Source organism: Harpia harpyja, chromosome 20, assembly GCF_026419915.1.
Source record: "Harpia harpyja isolate bHarHar1 chromosome 20, bHarHar1 primary haplotype, whole genome shotgun sequence".
Classification (NCBI taxonomy): Eukaryota; Metazoa; Chordata; class Aves; order Accipitriformes; family Accipitridae; genus Harpia; species Harpia harpyja.
Genome location: NC_068959.1, coordinates 14,944,694 through 14,970,766, shown reverse-complemented (window position 1 = coordinate 14,970,766; position 26,073 = coordinate 14,944,694). Strand labels below are relative to the sequence as shown.

Below are 26,073 nucleotides of genomic sequence, written 5' to 3'. Positions count from 1 at the left end.
CGGAAGTGAAGCCTCTAGATCTGTGGAATATGCAAGCTCTTACCAGGAATGCCCCCATGGTCACAGTTTGATGAATCAGGTTTCTAGAAGCTGAAGAAGCTATACTTTTCTCCTGATAGAATAAACTAGAACAGCTCTCAGCAGGAGGGAGGAGGACATTGTGGAAAGTTCCCCACTTAATTGCAATGAATAGATAACGAAGAGAGGGGATGTCAGAAGTAGAAGTAAAGGTTCAAATAAGTGTTATGTATCCAGTTCACATTGACTGGATACATAATATTCCTTCTGTGCTTTTAAAAGTCAAGTTGAAATGGACAATACTCTTACGAAGTACGCAGGCCATGTGTAAATTGAGACAAGCACTGCCTGCTGCAGAATGGTTAGAGACTCGGTGTGTAGGATAGGTATTTGCATGTTCTGCTCAGTCTCTGGCTCCCAAGCAGCCTTGAAATGCCTTTGTAAAAGAAAATTGTATAACATGTTGAACATTGCTTACATCTCAGTATGATGAAGTATCTCTGTAAGGCAGAGGTTTGCTCTTACAGTATTGTTATTTAAATCTTGTTTGCATGAAAAGATGAGATGAATATTACACATGTTAATATTGTAGTTATTGAGTTAAGTATATCTTCATTTACACTAATATACTTAACTTGTTTTCAGAAAGAGGACTTTGTTTATGGATACTGGTTATCTTGTACTTTCACTGTGTCTCTTTATGCTTTTTTTATTCTTAGTATCTGTTGCCTTTGTGTATCACTGTCATCCGGGTACACAGTTGCATTTATATTGGAGCTAACTATCCACCAAAGACTTGAAACAGTCATGCACAGACTTGGTTCCTGTTTATTTTTCCTTTAGCTAATCAGAGAAAGTATAGTCCTCCATAGTCCAGGAAGTATGGTGCTCTAGGTCCTCAGGGAGAAAATCTGAAGCTACTGCTTCACCTATGTGAATCGAGCAGCTCTTCATAATGTCTCTTTGATGTTCACGCACCTGAGAGGGGATAAAAAATACCTGCTGCTGTCATCCACTGGGCTATGTCTGCCTGTATTGCCTGTTCTTGCAAGAAACAGTAAAAGTATTGCAAGACCATTGATTTACAATTTAGATTAATTATTTTGAGAAAATATACAGAACATTGCAAAGAGGAATGCTTTCATTTGGACCCTTCTCCTTTTCACAAACTCTTCCCTTCCTGCTGTCTTGCTGTGGAAACTGAACTTGGGCAAAATAAAGCTGCCTTGTATTTTCAGTTCTTCAGACCTACACCCATCTTTTGAAACTCCACTGTTGCAAAGCATGTGCTGCTCAAAATATTTCTCTTCCCACTCCTGCTAGAATACTGAAATATATAATTAATCTTGACCTTGTGCCTTGTCAGCTTTTAATACTTCTAATTGCCTGTCTGCTCCAGCATAATCATAAAACCTTTTAACATCTCACTTACTCCAGTTTCCAGAATTTGACCTTCTTCAGCCTTTCTTATGAATAATGGGCCAAATAAATTCACTTAGACTGCTGGCAGTGCCAGCATCATTCATCTTCATCTTTTCTTACTGGGTTTCCCCATGGCTATTTGCTGCTTATAAATATAAAATAGTGTTTCACTTATTTCTACATTTTCTTAGTTCTCTTAACCTTTTTCTATCATAGGATCGCAGGATAATTCAGGTTAGAAGGGACCACAGGAGGTCTCTAATCTGACCTCCTGCTCTAAAAAGGGTCAGCTCTGAGATAAGAACAGGTGGCTTTATTCATCTGGTCTTGAAAATGTCCAAGGACAGAGACTGCACAGCCTCTCTGGCAACCTTTTCCAGTGTCTGACTGGCCTCATGGTGTGAAAGGCTTTCTTTATGTCCAGTCTGAACCAGTCATGTTTCAGTTTATGCCCATTGTGTCTTCTTCAACAGCTCCCTGTCTGCCAGGACCCCAGGGCCTTTCCCGCAGAACTGCTCCCCAGCCTGGATCAACTACAAAGGGCTCTTCCTTCCCAGGTACAGCACTTGGCATTTGTCCTTGATGAATTTCATAAGGTCTCAACTGCCCATTCCTGCAGCCTGTTTAGATCCATCTGAATGGCAGCCTTGCCCTTGAGCATACCAACTGCTCCTCACAATTTGGTGTCATCTGCAGACTTGCTGAGCATGCACTCCATCACCTCCCCCAGGTCATAGATTCATCCCATTTGTTTCTTCCAGCTGTTACAGAGAAGGACACCATTTTCTTCATAGTAGAAATGGTGCAGTTGGCATTGTCCTTCCAATATTTGTCTCAGGGCTGGTGTTTGCCTTGGAGATAAGTTCTTCAGGGTTGTTGTTAACTAATTGAACTTATATGGGTATTTGTGCTACCTCTTTACATCTCCTGAGTCAACCGAACTAAGTGGCTAGGACTGGTATACAAATCCAAGCTTCTTTTTTATTGATTCTTTAACCTTGACTCCCATTAAGCCTTTTTTCCATACCTTATTTGCCCATCCATCATTCAGGACTTTAAAAACTACTGTCCTGATTTTCCTATATTCTAATGACTCGGAATTTGTGAGCCATTCACTATTAGATGATGATCAGTAATTCTGAAAATTAGACCATTAGCTTGCTGAGTTAAAAATAAAAATACACTGGTTGAACCAATAGGCAAGAAGAGCACCTGGGTTTTGAAATTGTAAAGTACAGGGCTGTTTTGGAAACTTCCCACACAGGCAGTGGCAACAAGCACAACAAGGTATGCATCAAACATATCAGACAAATAAAGTCTCTCTCTCTCTCTATGAAATAAGGATCAGAAACTCCAAGCAATTAAAATTCCTACTGATGACTAAAAAGATTTGTGTGCTGGAGTGCTGATAGAAGGAGGAAGAGGATAGCAGGAGGTCAGAAAATATTTTTATGTACAACCAGGGGTTAAAAGTACATCAGGCCTGAAGGTTCAAAAGGAGCTTTTACTGGACATAAGGGCCAAATGTGTCTTTTTTGTCTTCTGGCAGTGGGCCAACCTGAAGGACTAAGAGCCTGTTACTACAACCGCTAACCATGTAAGCTGTTCCCTTAGCTCAAATGGTAGAAGCGTGTGCATTGGTACAAGAGAACTTTTTCCTGTAAAATGTTTCTCTAATTTTTCTGCTCTACTACTAATAAACTGTGTGAGCAATTAGCTTTCCCAGATTTCTTTAAAGTAAAATCTACACTACAAGCTGTTTAGCCCCTCCTTTGCCTTTTGTCAACACGACAATCCCATAAAATGCAGTGCAAGCCCTATCTGCACATATTCTTCCTAGTGCAGAATTGTTACTGGGGCTGGGGTAGGATCAGTGGCTTTGGGGATCTGATCAGGTCCATCCCCCTGTGACTGCACTCAGTGCCACCCCTACCACTTCCTAGACTGCAGTAAGAAGATTTGGAACTTAACTGTTCCACTCTTTGATACCAGTATGAATTACAGTAACCCCTACAGAGTACTGTCAAAACTTAAAAATACATGTAAGGGCACAATCTGTATCCTTATTCACTTCTCATCAAGATACTCACAAGCACCGGTGCTTCAAAGTTTTATGCCTGTGCTTAAATGTAGGCATGATAAGGAACCATACTGAAATCAGTGGAACATTAAGCACAGACAGAAATATTTTCTGTAATAGTTTTCTTAATGTAATTCCTAATCCCTGCTGTCTACACACTTTTTCTTTTCCCATAACTATTAAGGACAATTTTTCATGCTGGCAAATGCCCTGTAACATTACACAGCAGTCATTATTTTGGAAGCTAGTGTCACAAAACAGCCAATCCTCCTTGAGAGCCCTTTCTCACATTATAAAGAAGCCATTTCAGACAGAAGTCTCATTTCTCTAAGGTTTTAATTAAATACAAATTCAGGCAAATAAGAGTTATAAAGTAAACAAACAACACTGCAAAGCCACAAGTTCCCTGAGCTCAAAGCTACAACTCAAGGTCCCTCAAGACGGTGCTAAGTTTACCGTTCAATTTATCCCTGAACTCCAAAATCTCATCAAAACCACTGTATATTGTAGGAGGCTATATATTTCTATCTTATTATACAGTTCATCTAAGCTCCTGTTACACTGTAATCCCTAGATGCTCAAGCATTTTTATATATGCATGGCTGGTTGTAAAGTTAACACATTAAACCAACAGCTTAAATAAAGATGTGCCACTTAAAAAGAGTATCTGTTTTTGATTTAATTATATAGCATGTGGGAACAGAATGGTTAAAAACTTGGATAATTTGTAATTAGTGAGTTAGTGTAAAACAACCTTGCATAAATTAGGTTAGAAATCACCGATATAATTTGAAATTAAGTTATCTGACCGGTATGCACAGGTCTGTCAGAGTTCGCTAATGTGTTTTCTCTTTTCATTTAGGAAATAAATTAGATTTAAATTTGGATTGTCCATTTTGGCATGTTATTGCAGCCAATAATCAAAGAGAGAAAAATTCCAAAGCAAAATGAAACACTGTTTTGAAACTTGGTTCCTGCCACCCCACACCCAACATACACAGAGAACACCTCAGTCCTCACAGCCCTGCAGCTTCTAGCCCTGTCACCAGTCCATGCACACACAGCACCTCACATGTGAGCAACTAATTCTGCCCTCATACCCCACTGAGTGCTTGTCCTGCTTTTTGCCTGCTCTGACAGATGCCACACAGGCACACATCACCAGGAAGCTCCTGCAGATACCTCCTCAAGGTATGTTAGGGTGGTTTGGAGCAAGAGTTAGCCTGCTGCCATCACGCTCTCCACACACAGCATACTTTCTGAGGCTCCCAAGTAGGTGTGCAATCCCTCTGAAGCACATACTGGCAAGGGGGAAAATCCTCCTTAACACACTTAGTTGTTTCTTGTGATATTAACCTCTCAAAAATTGGTTTCAGCCAGCTGTCCCAATTTAGATACCCATATTCATCTCTGTAGCAGAAAAGACTCGAATGCAATGAGTTCAGCCACATGCTTATGTGTGCATGATGTTATTATAGGTGGGTGGTGTCAGGCAAGGCTGAGTGAATTATTTCAGCAGAGCTTGAGCACACTGAAGAACAACTTCATTCATAGGTATTTTTTTTTAATGAAATTTTTCTGTGAATCTGTATTAAGAACTGAACTAACACATTACACAAATACTGAAGCAAAGAAAGCCTGGACAGCAAGATGACTGGATTTTATGAAGCAGTCTGCTCACTGTATTTCACAGAATTTGAGTTGTTCTCTGACTGTTATACTCCTCATTATAAAATACACACATGAAAATCCCCAACCCCACTGCTTCAGTTGTAGTCCCCATGTTCTACAACAGCCTTTTGAATGCATCTTCTCAAAGGCCCATAATGGGTATGGGAAGGGAAAACTACTGACACAGTTGCATCTTAAGCCAGTTTAACTTGATGAATCAGTATACTAGTTCTGAGTGGACTACAAAACAACTGTAGCCTAGTGGAGTGATCTGGATATTAGAATGTTGTCTCTCCTTTGCTCAGGGATGCAGTGTTTGGTGCAGATTGCTTCTGCCTTCCTTCAGCTGTAGTAATTTAATATGGAACTGACAGGTGCATTGATCACTTGGCCAGATCCTCCTCCAGACAGCAGACAGAAGATGGGAAAAATGCCAGTCTGCCATTTTGTAACTTAGATTTCTTTTTATGTGATGAGAAATGTCACCAACTTCTGTCAACCTGGTTTTATTTGAAATCTACAGTATAATATACAGTAGGAAATGAGAGATGCTAAAAGATTGTTTTGAACTGAAATGATATTTTCCTAGAGTTTTACATGTTTGCAAAAATGTGGCTTTTAATAACCAAAAGGATTTCATACATCATCTGATGTTCCCATTTCACTTTCACACCATAAACTATGAATCCCAGAGTACCAAAGCAGAGTAGATATGTAGAGCTATGACATCAGTTTTATTTTTCTTTCAGCATTTAACAGAGAAAATAATAAATTTTGAAAGTTGAGAGAATCTGGCACTCCAGAATCCAGCAAGTTCAGTTCATACATTTGCTATTTATTTTTTTTTTAAATTTGTTTACAAAATCCTTAGCAAATTGGGAATTTGCCTATTAGCAAATTGGAAATACGGAAAGCAAGGAGGCAGTTTAAACCTTATTTTTGAAAAAGAAAAAAAACAACCAACCAAACTGGCAACAACCTGTTTTATAAATCTGATGGGCTTCAAAGTCCAGCTGTGCACAAAAGCCCTTGGAGATTACTGGCACTGGCACTTTGGCTACAGAGCTTCTACTGGAAAGCAACACTTCTTATACCTTAGTGCTTCCCAAAACAGCCAAGAAATTTCCTCAAATGACGCACTCCTGAAAAATGTCAGGTTTCTATTGAACTCGCAGGAGCCCAACTTTCTGGGAAATTGGTAATAGCTATTGCTTCATGGCTTCAAGACCATTGGTCTAATAAGAAGTCTCTACCTTTCCCTGATGGCTTTTCAGTTTATCAGTTACAAGAAAAGCATACCATTTTTGGAATGGATCCATAGTTTAGTTACTTACAACAAACTTTTAACAGCAAAATGGAGTCAACTGGAGAGAACGACAACTCTGTGAAGGTTTACAGTGACAACCTCTTTGCAGTGCCTCAGCCCAGCAATAAATCAGAAAGTACTGAGTTTAAAAACAGAGTTCTGTCACTGTTTGATGAACAACATGACTCTTTTCTGTCCACAGATATTAACAGATATCACTGCTATGAAGCCATGCTAATAAAATTAGCTTTAGAAGGTAGAAAAAGGGCTCAACATTAAGTCAACAAGTTACATTTCTCTTGAAATGGAGTAAATAGGTTGTATTAATTTTTTTTTTTTAATTCCAATATTGCATTTCCCTAGAACAACAGTGGAGACCTAGAACTAAAACATTTATAAAATGCTAACTTCAAACTTTGTTGTGCTTTCATTTTGTTTAGGGACAAATCTGTATGGTCTTTATCTCATCTTTATATAGAAATAAATCAGAAGAGACCAGATGATACAAGAAACTTCATTTCATTCATTAAAATCTGTCCTTTGGGTTTAGAAGACCTGGAAGATAAAAAGGGAAGTGCATCTTTGCAGTTTAAACAGAAAATGAGATTGTAAAACCAGCTACTTTCCTTTCTTTATCCCCTTCGCTGACAGAAAACAATGAATAAATTAATATAAACACCAAATAACCCTAGAATGAGGATTCAGGCAGGACTGACTCTATATTGCCATACTTTCACAATCACTAAGCTGGCAGAAATTGGCATTGCTTCTGTAAAAAGAAGCCATTCTTTTCTGTGCACACAAAGATTGTGTCTCATGTGATCACAATGATTTTGACCTGGAACTGTTCCTGGGCTCTTGCTGACCGACACAAATATCTACAGAACCGTGGAGCCACAACCACAAACCCAGAGAAGAAAAGGGAATAATATGACCGATTCTTTAAACAGCAACATAGCTTAAAAGTGATTGGAAAATTACAGTACTAGTACCACCATCTCTTGCAGTATCTATAGCGCTCTCTTAGGTATCTATAACCAAAGGAGGGAAATGTCATGAAAGGTGTCTGTCTAGTAATAAAGTGTCTTAGAGACTACATTCTCCAGGGCAACTTCTACTATGCTTTGTGGTGGGGGGGATGCTGAGGATGCAGATTCCCTCTGACAAGATATAACTGAACAGTAGTCTTTTCTTCACAGAAAATTACACTTAACTGATTTTTCATTTCCTACTGGAACCCTCAAAATAATGATTCCTTATTCTTGACTTGGTACAAAAAAAAAGGTAAGAGGAACTGTTTTTTCCTGTATTTTGGTTTAAATATTTATGTCAAAGATGATAGACTGTTACTGATTTTGTACTGTTATCATATGTAAAAGCTATGATTTTCACCTTTCAAGCATTAGGAACAATTTTTCTTGGCAGGAAAACTACGTAGCGAACAGACATGACATTTAAGAACATACTTGCCTTTCACCTTTGTAATCTGTCACAACCTGCAGGTTATGGTAGTAAAGAAATGATAGCCGGATGGAGTTTGGTATTTATTTTTCATAGACTACATATGGAGCAAAATGGAAAATACATCGCTAAATAAATATAGATTGCTAAATTTTATCATTAACATACTGAAATACAGTGCATATTTATCTGAACAGAATCCAGATCTTAACACATATTTATACAAAAGGATTGACTATCTCAGCTTGGGACTTCCCACATATTTCATTGTGACAGCTTGATGTTCATGATCATTTTGCCAGAACTTAGGCAGAATTACCCCAAAACTCCTGGTTAAAAGGATTAATGTAGTGAATCTTCAATCTAGGTTATACTTTTGAGCCGAGCTGTAAAAGTTAATGAATTAAAGGAGCTACCCATTTAATCCAGTTATAGTCAGTGTGACTTGCTTCAAAACTTTTTTAAGTTGATTTTCCTTACAGTCGAAACTGCACCAGTGACAAAACCCTTGGACTGCAGTCTAGCTAGGAATATAGTTTTCATTGAACATAGCCTTTGAATAGATCTAAACAACTTTCTGTGGAAGGGATGCAATAGGAGATGGGAAAAGTCATATCACCTTAACATTTGATTTTTCTGTATCTTTGGTCATCCAACTATTCCAAGCATGCAACTGAGAGAATCACATTTGTTTGATACATCTCTTGTCATCTTTGTATCTTCCAGTCATACTGTCATCCTTTGAAACTTACTCCAGAGTTACAACACTTCACTGGAACTAGCTCCAGACCCTTTTCAAATGAATATATTGTCCCTCTTTTTGAGTGGAAAAAATTAAGAACTGGGCTGGGTAACAACATATACAAGGTGCAATATATACATAAATTAAATCATATTACCAACACCTTATATGGAAATATTGTCTGGAATGCTGCTTAGGAAGCAAGAGTTCCCCTGACCACACTTTCCTGTTTGAAGAACTGTAGATTTTACTAAACACAAAAATGATTCTGCAAATGTAGAACTCAAGAAAAAAAAAAAGTCCATACATGTTTTTATTTTGCCTTTTTTTTTTTTTTTTAACCTGGAAAGGTCCGTGTACCCTAGGATGAAACGTATAGATTAATCCAATTTAAGAGTGGGTAAGGTTGAACCCCCCCATATTTAAGAATCAAAACCACTTAGAAACTTGGATAGTTAACTACTATATTTCACTGCTCAAAAAAAAAAAAAAAAAAGAATAAAAATCAGTGGTTAGCTGCCATCTAAGTTTCCTTGAGAACTACAAACACATGTTCAAGATACAAGTTCCAAAATTCTCCTCCTATAGCACATTTGTTTTTCAGTTTCAAGAGTATCCATCAGCCCTGCAAGATAACTGAAGGAGGTATTTGTCTGCCCATGTCACCTGCAGTAGTTGCAGCAGTCTTAACAGACCACTGGCTGCTGAACAAACCAGGGCAGGTGGAGGGGTAAATGATATACTTTTATTTCACAGTTTAGTGTTTAGACCACTAAGACTGGGACTCACTTACTTGCTCGGTGTGAGAAGAATTCAAAATTGCAATTTTTTCCTCCCAGTAAGATGCCCAACTCATCCCTATTAGGTGCTTTACATTTGGGAGAGAAGTCATCCTTTCTCCTTCCTGATCAAACTGCTCCATTTACAATAATGGATACAGTGCCAATTAACTTATACCAGTTGAAGGGTATGGATAAGTTAGAGCCCTTTCCTGTAGGTGGAAGAGACAGTTTTGCATCATCTTGGGGAAGAAAAAAGAAAAAGAAAATAAAGCCCCTTCCATTAAAAAAAAAAATAGAGAGAGAGAAAGAGAGAATTGGATAGTGCCCTAGTCAGTATAGTAACATCTATTTTTTTTTCGTGGATTTAGCAATAAGCAATTTGAGAACAGTTTAACAAAAATCAGCAATAAATCCAGAATGGTATATACTGCCTTCCAAACATTGATGTATTTTCCCACATTTTTAAAATGGAAATGAAATAAAAAGCAAACCACTTAGAGAATTATTTACCTACTTGATTTTAATAAAATTCTGTCACTTCTGATTATGTATGCCAAGGAAAAAAAAAAACAAAACCAAACCACACAATGAAATAGCAAGTCTACTGTCCACCTCAATGTTCCTTAAATTTTTTCTTCTTGTGGCTTTTCTCCTTATCTCCAATTTTTCATATCAGTTTTAAATTTACTGTGATTTTTTAAAAAATATGGTCTCAAATTGAATAAAAACTTAGCTGCCTGCAAGTGGAGGGGGATGTACTTAGCATCTTCCTGATCTAACACTGAGGCCCAGGATGTTTCAGGCTTGTATTTTCAAAACTTTCTGTACCTTTTTTTTTTTTGTGTGTACATTTATCACATCCCCAAGGCAGCAGCACACTGACACAGTAACACTGATCCAACCTAATCTAACTCTGGAATTAGTTCATTGAATTAAGGGGGGTGGGGGTGGGGGGGTGGAAATCACTGAAGGGGCACACAGATTGCAAGAAGAATTGCAAACATTTATGATTCAGATAAACGAACCGTGATGGTAAAGAAAGAATCAACAACTGTTTCTCATGCTGGCAACATATATTTATTGTCATTTTGGAGATAGGTTACCATGTGTATATCAGGACTTCACACTAAAACCAAATCGGGATTTTGAACTCTTAGCATATGCCAGTTGGAAATTAAAGGACTGAATATAAAGCTGACCTTTAGAAGATATTCATTCAGTTGGTCTATTTTTGTGCTCACCCCCCCCCTTTTTTTTTTTAATTAAAAGCTGAGCATCTTCCCCTCCCCCTTCATTTCAACCTCAGAAAAATAAATGATCATCCAAATGCAGCTTTTCCTAGTTTTACAAATAATCTGCTGGCAATCTCAGAACATTTATATTGTTGATTCTACAACTTCAGAAGGAAGCTAACCTTTACAGACCGTGTTCTTCCTCTACTTTGCTTGGCTACCTAGTCTGACTTTAAGGACTAGACTTAAGCAGATTAAAGATTTGCTTATATTAGACTATTGTGGTTACATTATTATGGTGCAAACCTTCAACATATGCGCTTTGCTGTTCCAGAACAAGCTACATCAGTGCAAGATCTGACAGTCTGTGCAAAAGAAGCCGCAGTGCTACGAATTCTTGAAATACCGTTCCTCTCCATCTCACATGTATTGACTAACAAACATCTCACTCCCACTAATTTGACCAATCCCAAATACTGCCCCAAAAAAGAGGATGAAGATATTTCATGCTTTTATACAAAACACAAACCCCCACTCAAAAAAAATAAAAATCCGCAAACCCCACCCTCAAAAAACATGTCAAAACTATGTTCCCCACCCTCCCAACATTCTAGCTTTTATATGTCGCCATTAAAACAAATGCATACAACTTACTGTACAAATATGAAGCTGCAGGCATTCAAGTTACAGAACATTCTGAAAATATTTCAAGCATAAAAAGTACACTTGATAATTGCAAAAATAAAGTTTCACTTTTTTAAAAAACATTTTTATCAGAGCTCAAGCAAAACAAACATTTAATGATACCTACTTCAGTTTAACTCCGTAACACCACCACCGTCAGAAGTTAAAAACAAAAAACTCAAGATTTTTGGTGATAAAGTGACCATGTCTTTTAATGAAGAGAAATGGTATATACAACAATGGCACAGACCTTAAGCATCAACAACATATTTCAGCCAAAAGTAAGTCTACAAGTGAACTGAGTCATTCTTAGCATCAAATGGTACTGATTACTGAGAACCATAATCTGCTAGGAATAGACATTAAGTTAGACTAGTACGAATGGAAGGAAAGATTCATGACATCAAATAGGCTCAGTTTTTGTCACTGAACTTTTTTTAGGCTAACAATTTCACTAGTGCAAGACCATATGTTTACCTGATTAAATGAAAACTCATAAATGTCACAATTTAAGAACACTCATACAAAACTATTTTTTTTCTTTTAAAAAAGTGCCACATACCATACTTTTACTAAAAAAGTTACAAACTAATGGAAGACTGTCTGTCTCCATCTCTTGTCAACAAGGAAAGGCCAAAGTGATTCTTTGATCCCAGCTCGAAATGGCGTTCTCTGACCTATCCCCAGCATCTCCAACTTCGAGCAGTCTAGCTGAGCATTCCTCGGACGAAGAGCACCCACAACTGGACAATCAGTAATCTAAAAAATAAACAGAAAAAAACCCCAACACATCAACAAGTAATCAGAAATGACAGAAAAATATTTATTCTTATATAAGCTGATTTAGACGTTTTCCTTCATAGTTTTCTATATAGGTATGTTCCCCTCCTCCCTCCCAGCTATTTTGTGGGTTGGCTTTTTTTTGTTTGTTTGCTGCTTTTATGGTTAACTTCATTTTAACATAAGATATGTCAGGCAGAGCAACATAAAGTATCTTAAGATAAATTTTTCTCACTCAGTTACTGCTCACCATTTACTGACCAACTTTTCTGTGTTTTATTCCTATTTTCATGCTATGACTATAATCACAATGTAAAAAATGCTATAAAATGTTGACAGAACCATGTCTTGATCAACATACTTGAAAAGAAATGGATTTGGGCAGAAAAAGTTTAGACTAACTTAGTGTTCTCCATTCCTTTTCTCTCCATCTTCCAAGCAACATTTCAGTTCCAGCCTTTACTAATTCAGAATCATTGACATTTGTTTTGGATATAAAAAGATCTTATTTACATGTTATATTCTTGCAAAATTATCAGTATGTCTTTAAGACCAGTCTTAAGTGTCAATGAATCTGCAGGACAGGTATTTTAAGCAAAGCAAAAATGATTTGAAGTTCTTAAGTGCATGTATTCAGAAATAAACCTGGACATCGAAAAGCCCTTAGAGTTTCCTACCTTCAAGTTAATGTTCTGTCAATCTGTAAGCTTTTTTAAGGACAAAAATACAGCAAAAAATACAGATTTACTCATGACTAAGGGGAACTGTTCTGCAGAAATACCATTGCACTACAGATTGTGAAACTGGTTACTGACTGACTGGGCAATTTTCCTAATTCAGCAGGTCAAAGCAGCTGTTGTTTTCCTGTGTTAGATACCAGACAGCATCCTCAACAATACATCTGCTGTGCTAGACATACTCAAACAGATCGTCCTGAAGAGGAAGCTTATTTGTATAGCTAGTGTGAGACCTACTACTTGAAACGATAAAGCACATCCATCTTTCCACAGGTCAAACAACACATCACTTACTGGTCTCAAGTGGCTGCTGGGAAGATTGAAAGCATCTGCAATTGCACATGCCATTTCATACTTAGTCATCTGTTCATTGCCAGACCAGTGAAATGTTCCTTTTACTGATGGGTCCTACAGAAGAAACAGGAAACACAGGTGAAAAAAAGCAGCTAACTAGCCCTCAGACTAATTCCTGTGCAAGAATTGTGCAGAATAACCTTCCAGCAAGATCCTATCCTGAAAGGCATGTTACAGCACCTCACTCATGTTCTAGAAATGTCTCATGCATTCTCAGAGAACACCTGACTAGGGATTGAGACTGAAAACTGGTGTTACATATATCTGTCCTGACTTTTCATGAACAGCTTATATTCTATAGAATTCACAAGAGGGAAAAGAGGGAGCCAACCAACCAACCAAGGTCAAGTAGCTGGGAAGGAGGAACTCGGCTATTCTATACTATTCACTTATCGAAAACAAATGCAAAAGGCACCACACGCATTCTGAATGTTAAACTGCAAACAATGTACAAGTTCTATCAAACAAATTGACTGCACCATATGGGCATGGTCCATTTTTTTCCAAGTAATATGTATGAAAAACAAGAACGTGGTCGGTTGGTTTTGTTATCTTGCAAAGGTGGTAACCTGAAGATGCTGTGGTGAATAAACACCATAAAGTATTTAGTCCAGTGGCTTCTTTTTGCCACTTCAGTGTTCTTAATAGAATAAAGAAAGGCATCTTTGAGAATTACATTCAACCACCATGGGGTTTTTTTTAGTCCAAAATGGCAATTTGTAAGAAGCATATTAGAGTAAGTTAGGTATGTGCGTTTCTCTCCTGTATACTAAAAGACACATGACAACTTTCAGAAGGATCTGTCCCATCACTCACTTTTGTTTCAAATATCAGAAGATCCACACATTTGTCATGTAAAGATACTATAGTATTACAGCTAGTTCTTTCCTCCCTTCCAGCATTCCAGAAATGCAAATAATGCAGGTTACATGCAGTTCTCAGTTGTTCAGAAACAAAGCCAAGAACTCAAACTGTTTTTACCTTAAAGAGGCTTGTTTCTTTAAATTCTTACCAGCATTCTCTTCTCTGCTAGTTGTCTGCAAACAGTTGCTACATCCTTGACATTAGTAGGAAATCTTTGTTGCCAGTGGTCCATGTTGGCAGATTTATTACTGAACTGCACTTTATCAAACATAACAGTCACAGCACTTTCCTCCAGTCTTTCTACATCTCCATACAAGACAGGAATCCGAAGTACTGCAGCATCTAAAAGAAAGAATATTTTAAAAGTATTAATATTGTTAGGAATAGGTATGAATGCTGTAGCGTAACCTGAAAAGTGTTTCGGAAGCGTTACAAGTATGTTGGTGATATTAAGCATCTACAGATCACAAAGAAAATGCAATTAAGATGTTTGCCCTCACAATATAATTCTAATTTACATCAATTAAAGCAGTTTATAAACACTAAGTTTATATAAACTTATTTTAATTTATGCCATTGATTTCCAGAAAGTTAACAAGCTTTCATTAACACTGCAAGAGAAAAAAGAAGGCCTGTTTGGGTTAGAACAAAAATTAAAAAATTAGAAATAACAATTGCACTATGAGATTACTCCAGCACTCCCCATCTTCCCTGGGTAAGAGCAGGAACAAAAATTCCCACCAATCACAAATCACCATACTCAGACATCAATTACAGACAAAGATTTTTCACCCAGCATGCAGAAGCCTCCTGCATAAAAGAAGATATTATTTACCAGAAGACAGACATGAACCTTGGAATGAATAAAAAGCTTGACAAATAAGGAGTAGGTTCACAGAATACAGCAGTAAACAATATTAGATTTCAAGATAGTGATTTGAGAAATTAAACTAACAGTAGACAAGTGCAAAAAGAAGGATATTTTATGATGGTATACATTATACTAGTCTATCTCAGTCATAAAGACTCAGAAGGCCTCTTTGAGGGGAAATCCAAGATGGCTACAACAAATTCATTAAAAGTAATACAGATATTTTTGCTTAAAGAAAGAAAAAAAAAAATCAGTCCTGAAATTAGAAGTGCAAGTCACCAAATCATTGCAATTCTTAAAGATTTGTAGGAAAATGTTATAGCTATTAGGAAGACAAAAGATAACACACAAATTACTCTCACAGAAGAGTAGACCGAAAGAAGTACTTACACAAGAACAAACAAACAACAAAAAAAGCCAACATGACACTCACTTCCCGCTGCTCTAAAAACAATTATTTGGTCGCTCAGCAAATATGTTCTTCCTCTCTTTAAATACTTGTTGAATTATCTCTTTTTTAGTATCTTTAGAAGTATTCATTATTTGCAGAAAAGACTGCCTTCCTTTTGTTCTCAGAGAGCTACCTGAGACTTGGAGAGCATTAGCTTCATTACCGATGGTTCTGAAGACCTACTAAAACTTTTCAGTTTTATAAGCATGAGTGCTAAATATAAATTCTATCCCCTCCTAACTGAAGTAAAATATAATTTTTTAAAAATATGCAATCCCCCCGAATTATTAGTGGAGATACTTGCATTATACAACAGAAATGGACAGGGAAGTTCTTCACACAACTACAGATATTTGATAGGGTGAATTCCACCTATACGATATTAGCAAATTAGTGGTTGGAAGACTAATGCATGTAAAATATTTATATTTGTATGAAACAATAGAATTGACATTTTCAAGCATCTTACTCAGCACCACCTTGAAATTCCTTCTGCTAATACCACCACTGCTGCAACCCACTACTGCCTGACAGATCATGCTCAGAAAGGTTGTGAAGCAACACTGAATGGTTGAGTTGGGGGAAGGATCTAGCAAGATACCCACACGTACTTGAATTTGGTGCAGTCTTATCTTCATTACCAATCTAGAAGAGGGAGCAAACAGCATCACAGTCAAATTCAGAGACGATATTTAAGTAAGAGGTGGAGTGAGTAACTTTTCCTTTAAATCGATTTTTACTTAAATAAGACTTTTCCTATCAAAGTATTTTTTAGAAAGTCTATTTCTTACTAGTAATGACAAACCTATATTAAAGGACTATAATTTTCAAATATTCAAGTAAGTATATATTTACTTATTGAAAAACCATCACACTGGTTCATCAATTGTTCAATTCTCTGGTTAGGCAGAACAGAATCACATTGCGAATATCATATCAACATGCGTCCTTGTTTCAACTAGGATAGAGTTAATTTTCTTTCTAGTAGCTGGTAAAGTGTTATGTTTTGGATTTAGTATGAGAAGAATGTTGATAACACACTGATGTTTTCAGTTGTTGCTAAGTAGTGTTTATACCAAGTCAAGGACTTTTCAGCTTCTCATGCCCAGCCAGCAAGAAGGCTGGAGGGGCACAAGAAGTTGGGAGGGGACACAGCCAGGACAGCTGACCCAAACTGGCCAAAGGGATATTCCAGACCACTTGACATCATGCCCAGTATATAAACTGGTTGGGGGGGGGGGGGGGGGGGGCAGGGGGGAGCAGATCACTGCTTGGGAACTAAGTGGGCATCAGTCAGCAAGTGGTGAGCAATTGCATTGTGCATCACTCAGTTTGTGTATTTCAATTATTTCATTATTATTCTTGTCATATTATTTTTATTATTAACATTATTATTATTTTCTTCCTTTCTGTCCTATTAAATTGTCTTTATCTCAAGCCATTAGTTTTACTTCCAGTTCTCTCCCCATCCCACTGGGTGGCGGGGAGTGAGCGAGCAGGTGCATGGTGCCTAGTTGCTGGCTGGGGTTAAACCACGACAACAGATCAGAAGCCTCTTCTGCAAGTGCACTGAGATTATTTTCTTCAAATTCTTTAAGAAAATAGAAGTGCTTCTTTCGTTATAATCTGTGAATGGAGACTGACAGCATACTAACTAGAAACAACCAAACCTCTCTTTTATACAAGAAATAAGTTTTAAATGCAAGGGACCGTGTTCAGTCCCAAGCTTTTTTCCCCTATTAAGTAGAATTTTTAAAATTATGAGTGTATATTTTGAATGCCAATTTCCATTAAGAAAAGATTTAAATAATAAATTAAAAAAATAAAAAGTTAGTGGCTTAAAACCAGAAATATGTTACTAACCCTTTAGAAAGTTTTACAAGCAGGAAATCTGGTGTGTGTGGTAAGCTGGGTGATGATTAAAAACAAAATGGATGGCCTGATGGCTTACATAATGAGAGCAAAACAGGAGATCAGCAAAAAACCCAAGAGAGTAACAGAAGCCTATGGTGATTTTATCTGCATTATTATTGAATCACAAGTCTGTTTTTCCCTCTAAGTAAACATACATTTAGAACAAGTACAACACATCTCTCCAAATAACAACAGCTATATATTAAAGTGTAGTAAAGCTTGTGCCGTTACAATATATTGATGATGTATTTTATCTTTCCTTAGGAATAGTTGATGCACAGTAGACAAAGGCTTGTGAATGTCCATCAGCAGAGACTAGTAACACAAATGAAGACCGGAACAAGTAAGAAATAAACCTTTAGTCAACCTATAAGCAATAGGAGTCATTTATGAGCAAGGAGAATGACTCCTAATCACATTCCTTTCTCAATCTCGTTTCCATGGTTTTGCAACTTTACCACTGACATAGGAGTATATTAAGCTAATATGCAACTAAGTAAAAATAGAAAGTCTCTATTAAAAGTGTGTGAGTGTATTCTTACCTTCGTTATTTTCCAGGACTGCCTTTTCACCCTCCAGTTTGGTTTTACCATATAAATTCAGGGGATTTGGTACATCAGTCTCTTTATAAGGAGGGCTTGTTCCATCAAATACATAGTCTGTACTAATGTAGATCAGAAATGCTCCAACTCCAGCTAGGAATAAAATGTTTATACATAGTCTGTTTTAATTCATGCCTTGTTTGAAATCCCAATAAACCTTTAAAAAAAATCTCCAGAGGACCTCATCTTCTAGCCCCATTCATTCGCACTGCTTTGTCTGTTCACGAATCCTTCACACAGACATGCATGCTACCCTTACAGAAAATGGATTGACGGCACACTTATCACAGAAATGACATTCAGCACTTTGAGTAACTTATTCGTATTTATGTCCCTGTATAAATAAATGCAGTATTTTAAAAAGAAACCAAATCTATTAGATGGTCTCCTTACCTGCCTCTTTTGCTAAGTTCCCTGAAGCAGCCACATTGAGCTGAGAAGCAGCATCTGGTTGGCTTTCTACAACATCTGGTCTTCTCTCAGCAGCACAATGCACTATAACATGAGGCTGGAAATTAAAGACTAATTTTAAACAACACACATTATCAAGAGATTGCAGTTCCACCCTAAACTCTAGCAATGAACTCCCTCAGGCAAAAAGGCATTTCACAAAATTGTGAGAAGTAATAAAAGTAGTAGTATTATTAATCATAGCATTATGAGGAGCATGTTTTCTTTAGGAAGTAAAATAGGACCACGCTGCTTCAAGATACCAAAAAGATTGATCATTAATTTTGCCATTATGATCTTCAGTCGCATTGATTTTACAGCAAGATTAAAGTTGTTCGCTGGTTTTTTTTTTTCTTTTTAATTCTGTGTAATATAATAATAATGTATCTCACACACACCCCCATAATGGTACTTAAAAAACCCCACATTAGCCAAACTATTTTTAGATAAGCCATTTACACATGGCTTATCTGACATATGCAGACTATTAACAAGATATTCAAAGCCGTTTTATAGAATGGCCGTGTGTTGTATAGTATTCATTTCAGGTTTTATATATTCCCCTTGCAAGTTAAGACTGAAAATACTGAACTTCTTACTGCACTGCACACTAGACACACAGTTACTGCTGTTGTATTCAAGTATTCTTCAACTTGAAAAGAACTGATTCATATGACTCTGTCAATAACTCATATTTGTCTTTTTCTTTCAACTATCAATGCAAGTGTGCTGACACGTACATCTGCTACCTGCAGTCTGCCCATGGTGATGATAGCAAAGTTCAGAACTATCTGTATCTCAGAGCAAACCTACGCTCCAGATGTGGCAGAAGAGGCAGCCATAAATGTTTCAGAGCTCTGCCAAAGCATTAGCCCCACTAAAGCCACATGAACTGAGTATCAGAACAGCACTATCAGCTGATTACTAGATGTATAAAGCACCCTTTATCCATCTACTTCACACTCCAGAAACTTACCTGAAAATCATGGATAATGTCATGAACTGCAATAGAGTCCAGAAGATTAATCTGTTCAAATCTGGGCCGAGCTCTCCTGTATCCACAGCCAACTGCATTCCAATTATTTTCATTGAATTCTTTAAACACAGCTCTGCCAAGAAGTCCCGTGGCACCAGTAATCAAAACTCGCCTACTGGGAATATGAACATCTTCCTAGGGAAGTGAGAAGAGGAAAAAATTTCTTTCTACTACTATTTATTACTGTTTTTTCTTAGAAAGTATGCAAGGCTACAGTCAGTGCTAGTGTATTGAATAGCTTTCCTTGCCACATTAGTGTATTGGAGTGTCTCATGGAACACAAACATCTGGGAGTACCAATAGAGTACCTAGTCAAGTATTTAACCATATTTTTGAAGATAATGAAAACAAAACTTAAATGGGAAACTGATTTATTTCCACAACAAGAAGGGAAAACAAACCAAACTACTAATGAAGACAGACTTTTAAGTTCACTCAGAATCTGATTAACTTTGTGCAATATGAAATGAGGGAAAGAACTCCTTTTGAAAATGGACCCCAAATATGTAACATTTAGGGTCCGCATCCTTCAACAAATAATTTTCGATAGACTGTGCCTGTTAGAGGCTGCAGCAATACAACACAACTCACTGTGGGCCTACCTACAACGACTGTAAGAATTGAAGAGTTGAATTTTATTATTAAATAGAACAGTAATTCATCATTATTTAACACAATAGCCTAATAATAAGTAAAACCAAGATATAGCTCCCTTCTCAGTTTTACAAAATGCATCTGAAAGTGATTTGGTAATTTAAACTCTCAACCTATACAACATACTAAAGCTTTACTTCAGCTACTGCACATTTCAGTACTTGAGACAGTTGTCTACGTCTGTTCACACAAAGTTCATTCCTCTCCACCGCTCACTAGACCATCAAGTTTTCAAGGCAGCAAACTAAGACTCATGTCTGTCTGTGCAATCTTTATTCTCCTTTCATGCTTTCCTTCTGCACTTATCACGAACAAGAGCCTGCTAAAAACAAAAATAAAAGCATATGCTTACATGCCAGTACAGAACAAAACTTCAGATATGCAGAATCCATAAATCTTGGGTTTCCTGACCACTTTATATACAAGGACAGTTTGTGATAATTGATTAGAATTTTGTAAATGCTCTCTACTATGTAAATAGCCCAATCACTTCTGAGCATTCATACGTTTTCAGCACTGTAACAGACCACTACTTTTTGATTGCGGCACAGGAAGCAACAAAAATCGCTTCCAAATGGCTGTCTGTCTTTCACCCTTAAAGTTAAAAAAGCTTTTGTTCCATAAGTGTATATGCAGAGCTGCATTATGGAAACAGCCTATCCCAAAACAGTTGCTTAAAGTTCCCAGCACAGTGCATGCATTTTCCTCAACTCTAGATCTTCAGGCAGAGGATGACTTATTCCCATCATTACTGGATGAAAATTAGTAATTTATATCTGGACAGTTTCCCAAAAATGACAAAACTACAGCAAATGACATTTTAAAAAGTTACCTTTATCTTTACAGTCAATTTGACCTCAGGACACAAGTTTGTTTACAATTTTTTAAGGCTGCCCACGTTTCTCTGAAAAGCATAAACAAGAACATGCCAGTACTATTTTCTTTTTTTGTTATGTACTTTTTATCTTAGCAAAGGCTGGACAGAGCATCATAGGACAGATTATCAGTGCTTCTATAGCCAGAGGGTACCCACTAATAAATATCAAAGACTTGCTGCAGAAGACAGAGTTGAAAGGTTCTCTAAAAATGTCACACGATATCTTTAATAAGTAGAAGGTGACCAACACAAAAACACACGTCATTTGTAAAACCTGACATTTTCAAACATAGTTCATCTAAGTTCGTTTATTCTACGTGTCATAAAAAGGACGTTACATTAGCAGCACAGCTTGAACTGAACACAATCCCAACTTATAGCAAGTTAAAGTACAGTTTGCATCCTGTTCCTCTTGTCTGCAAGACTAATCGGTTTTAGTCACTTGTTCCTGGGAAACCACGATAAGCGATAGATGTTTTCTACAAATTCAACGCAAAGTGACTACTACCAGTTTAAACATATTTCACCTTGCCAGAAGTTAAACATTCTGGTAATACAAAACCTGCACAGATTAACTTTTTTCCCCATATGTCACCTCGCTCCTTCCAGAACGCCACTGAGCTGCAACAGCATTTCTGTCTCAGACCTAGGAACTACAGACAACAGAACTTCCGAGTCCAAAGGACCTCTGAGGTTTCATGTTCCCACCATTGCTACTTGCAGATGCTCTCACAGACTTGCAGAAGCTACTGCTGCTGCCTCACAGCTGTCCACACACAGACAAGTGAATACATGTTAACAGCACCATATACTTCAGTGTAGCAACCAGGTTGCCTTTAATAGTTAGCAAAGCTAAAAAATTAATTCCTGTTACTTGCTTTGTCTTGCAAGGAATTAATCATGGTCCTCTAGAAGAGGAGGCGGCAAAAATCTATAGCTACTATTTAGGAGTATCAGTACTTAACTGAAATCACATATGGCATAACATCTTTTTACTTCTGTTAATTTACCTATTTTTTCTTAAATATGGTTGGAGTATTAATAATGTAATGCAACTAAAAGATAAGACTGCTCCTAACTCTTGTCCTAACAAGCTAAGGAAGTACACTTAGAATGTGCAGTAATTTTATTGAGAGTTGCTACATGTAAAGAATAAAAGACATTCTAGAACTCAAGCGTTACCCTTTTGCCTGCGAGTTTTATAGGCTTAAGCACAAGTTCTTGTTCAGATTAGCCTATCTGCTAACAAATCTTTTGCACGTGTTTCTCAACTAAGAGGCAATCACCTTCAGAGTCATCAACTGTGCAAAAAGTTCTCTTAGCAACTGATCTTGAATAACACTGCTTAAATGCACAATTTTGAGTTTTACAATGAAGTATCCAATTTCATTTTGCTTTATCTGACGTTCAATGCTCAGTAAAAATTAATAAAAACAGGGCTGTACTCAGCAGTCCCATTCACATAAAAATGCGCAAGCAACAACATCGTAAGATTCAAAAATAGCATTTATGAGACCCAAGATTGCTTTGCAGACACTACCAACATACAAAATAAGAGTGCGATTTACAGAAACAGTAAAGCGTGATGCATTTCAAGGCGAAAACCGAGATACAAGTACTTTTTAAGCTTTACGTAAAAACCGAACCTGACAAAATCACGGTGAACTCAAACCCGATCAATTCTAAGGAACGCCCGCCGAAAACGGAAGCTACTGGGGTAAGGCAGATTTGCAACGTAACACGACGACAAAAAAAGCCACTCGAGGGAAGGGGCCGCGAGACCGAGCCCTTCCTTCAGCCGTGACATCACCTGCAGCAACAAGCGGCAAACGCAAACCCACCAGGCCCTCTGCGAGTCAGGGGCGGGCAAGCCAAAACATACACAGCCTTGGCAAAAAGCGGTGACGCGTTTCGCGGACGCGTCAGAGACTCACGACCGCGGCAGTCGAACGCTACACCTGTGCGACGGTATCGACGACGAAACGCGGCAAGAGAAAGCAGCAAGCCTGCAAAGGCAGCGGCCGGCGGAATTCCTGCACGGCGGCCGGTCCCTCCCACAGGTAAACCTTCCCGGGCGCCGCGCCCGCTGAGCCGAAGCGGTCTGACAGCGAAGCGGCCTTAACCGGCGCAGACCGCTGCGCGCTGCGGAAACGCCGTCTCACGGCGGTCAGGGCGACGGTAACGCCACGGGGGTACCGAGTCATTCCGACCCCGGAGCTCGCTGGCGATCCCCAGCCCAGCGGGGGGCAAAGAGGCGACGGAAACAGCTTCGAAAGGAGGGGCCCGCCGGGCGGGCGCGGGCCAACGTGCTGCGCCGGGCAGGGCAGGGCCGGGCCGGGCCGCCGCACCGCGCGTCAGCACCTGGCCGCCGGCCCGGCCCGGCCCGGCGCTCGACGCGGGGCCCCGCTCAGCGGCACCGCTCGGCAGGGGCGGCCCGGCCGCCCCCCCCACGGCCCTGCCCGGGCTTCTGCGAGGGCGGGACGGCTGAGCCCGCCGCGGGCGAGCCCTCCCCGGCCGCCTTGGCGCACCCGGAGGTTAAACCGCCGCAGAGGCGGGGGCTCCCGGCGCCGCCGCTCACCTCCACCAGCTCGCAGCGGCCCGGCACGAAGCGGATCTTGAGCTCCTTCTCCCGGCCGACCATGGCGGCGGGGCTGGGGGGGGGGGGGAGGCCCGCCGGGGCCCGGGCCTACCTCCTGCGCCGCACGCCCGCCGGCCTCCGCCTGCCGCTGCGGGAGGGCGGGCGCGTCGTGCGCCGCGCGCCCTCATTGGGCGGCGGGGACGCCGCCGCCGCAGGCGCCTGCCGCCGCCGCGCGCTCATTGGCCGAGGAGCGCCGAAGGGGGAGGGGCCCGAGCGGGGCTTTAAAGGGGCGGCGGCCACCGCGGCGCTGCTGGGGAGGGTGGCGCGCTCTGGGGTCTCGCCCCGCCCGGCCCCGGGCAGGTCTCTGTCAGCACCCAGCGCGGGAGGGAGGGAGGGAGGGGCTGACGCTGCCCCCGGCCTGAAAATAACCCTCCGGCCCGCGGGGCAGGCCGAACGAACAGAAAACACGCAAAACCCTTTTAGAGAAAATACGTGGGACGTGCGGGGGACGGGCCCAACCCCTGCCGTCGTTAAGAACGGGGCCGAGGGGACGGAGCGGTCTCCGCCCTCGCCCCCGCCGGGCTCCCCGCGGGGGGAACCGCTCACCCGTCCTCCCCGGACCGCAGCCGCGGTCCCTGAGTAACCCTGGGGCTGGGGGTGCGCTGCCCCTGCCCCCACCCCCCCCGTGGCCTACCCTCCACCGCCGCAGGGCCGGCACCTGCGACCCGGCGACGCCGCACCGCCGTGAGGGCGCTCCGGGGAGCGAGCAAGCGGGCGGAGCGACTGCGGCAAGCACAGCCCCAGGGGGTTGGACGCCAACAAGGTTGCAGGTAGAAACCTGCGAGCTTACAGCGGCAGGGCCGGGAGCGCGTCCTGCTGCGTGTAAAGCGAAACTTCGCCCTTAGACCAAAACACCTTAGGGGGCTGCTAAGAGCTACCCTGAGTAGAGCTCTGGCACATGTTCAGAAGAAATCGTTTCTTTTTCCTTTGAGAACGGTGGAAAAAAGTGCACTTTTTCAAATTGCCTTTACCAATAACTTTATATAAAAGCAATTGGTAAAGCCCATGGGGAAAGGGGGGTGCTTTCTCAAGAGCAATCACTGCTTGTAGTACTCATCCCATAGGCGTAGTGTTACGCATACAAGCTGACAAAGTTTATTTTTTTCAGTGCAAGTTTTTGAAGTATCACGACTCCGTACACAAAGCTTTTTTCTGTGATGCTTTTGCCCCACGCCAAGGCAAAGACTGGATGCCTAACACTGTTTAGCAACAGGACTAAAGTTAAGTAGATGTATAAGAATTAGCAGCCGAGATTTATTTTAACTATGTTCACACTTACATCTTCACCTCATAAATTTATTTCAGCTTGACTTAATTAAAATAGTATTTAATTGGTAGTCAAGGGAGAAAACCAGCTGATACTACAGGAGTTAACACACAGTTAAAGAGAGATCAGAAAATCAACTCAAAATGGAATCAAATAGTATAATAAATGACCTTTACTTATGGCAAAAAACCCCTGGCATTTGCAGGACAATATAAGTACATATATATATAAACCACTTTAGCTAGTTTCTGCCTTCTTGGAATGCAGATGCCCCATTTTTCCTTGTAAAAAGCTATAGACATGTAACTCCCTGTCATTAATCTTAGAATTCTATTAAAAATACCAGTAATTCATAACTTGAAATTCAGAAGAAAAATCTACACAGAAATACCAAACTGTTGAGCAGCGCTACAGTAACAACTCCAAGCACCTCTAACATCACACCCTGTCCTCCCCACACAGACTGAAGGAGCTCACTGTACATCGTAACAAAAACAATGAAGTGGAAATAGAAGTTTTGCCCTCCATGCTTAGAGCAAGAGGAAAATAGGGTCAACATTAAAACCAGTCTCAAACTAGAACCATAAAATGGCCTGTAAAAGACTTTCACATTTTTGTCACCAGTATAACAGATACAAAACCTGTGTAATTTGTTATCCTCATAACAGAATCTAGTCTATTTTTCTCTCAAATATTTACACTGAATTCAGTAGCATTCTAGCTTATATTTTCAATTTCTTTATTATCATTATGTTCACTTTGTAAAACAATTATTTCATGGAATAGATAAACAAAAAATTTATCAAAGTCCATACCACACATTTAAGCATAATGCATCACTGGGTGACTAAATGCACCGCTCATTGAATTAACATTTCAGACTGTAATTCACAGACACTAAAGGATAACTAAGTCTCTCTCTCTCCCCCCTCGTTTCCTTTCCCCTAGATTCTGTAATCAAAGTGTGGCAGCAATCTATTAATGCAAATATCCAGAGCCTTACCTGCTCCATTTCCACCAGCATTTCAGGCATTGCCTCAAACTATAGAAGGAATTATATCAGCCTAGGAAATTATTGCAGTTCAACTGCGCATTTGTCCCTTTGTCTGCTTTTGCCTGCAGAGAGCACATGGACTGGAAGAAGCAATAGCTCAGTTGACCTTTGAAACCAAAACGCTAA

The 26,073-nt window shown here is 39.6% G+C and overlaps 1 protein-coding gene across 2 annotated transcripts; it reads right to left on the bottom strand.

The window, feature by feature from the left end:
- Positions 1 to 10,536: 10,536 nt before the first annotated feature.
- Positions 10,537 to 26,040, bottom strand: MAT2B (methionine adenosyltransferase 2B). Of its 2 annotated transcripts, none has more exons than XM_052772186.1 (7): positions 25,897 to 26,040; positions 19,398 to 19,592; positions 18,365 to 18,479; positions 17,912 to 18,064; positions 14,282 to 14,475; positions 13,210 to 13,323; positions 10,537 to 12,157 (listed from the first exon to the last, which is right to left on the bottom strand). In XM_052772186.1, the coding sequence occupies exons 1-7, from the start codon at positions 25,924 to 25,926 to the stop codon at positions 11,987 to 11,989; spliced, it is 972 nt and encodes a 323-aa protein (XP_052628146.1). In that variant the 5' UTR covers positions 25,927 to 26,040; the 3' UTR covers positions 10,537 to 11,986. The 2 variants fall into 2 exon arrangements, with proteins under 2 accessions (XP_052628146.1, XP_052628145.1); XM_052772185.1 differs by lacking the exon at positions 25,897 to 26,040 and adding an exon at positions 23,567 to 23,727.
- Positions 26,041 to 26,073: the final 33 nt, after the last annotated feature.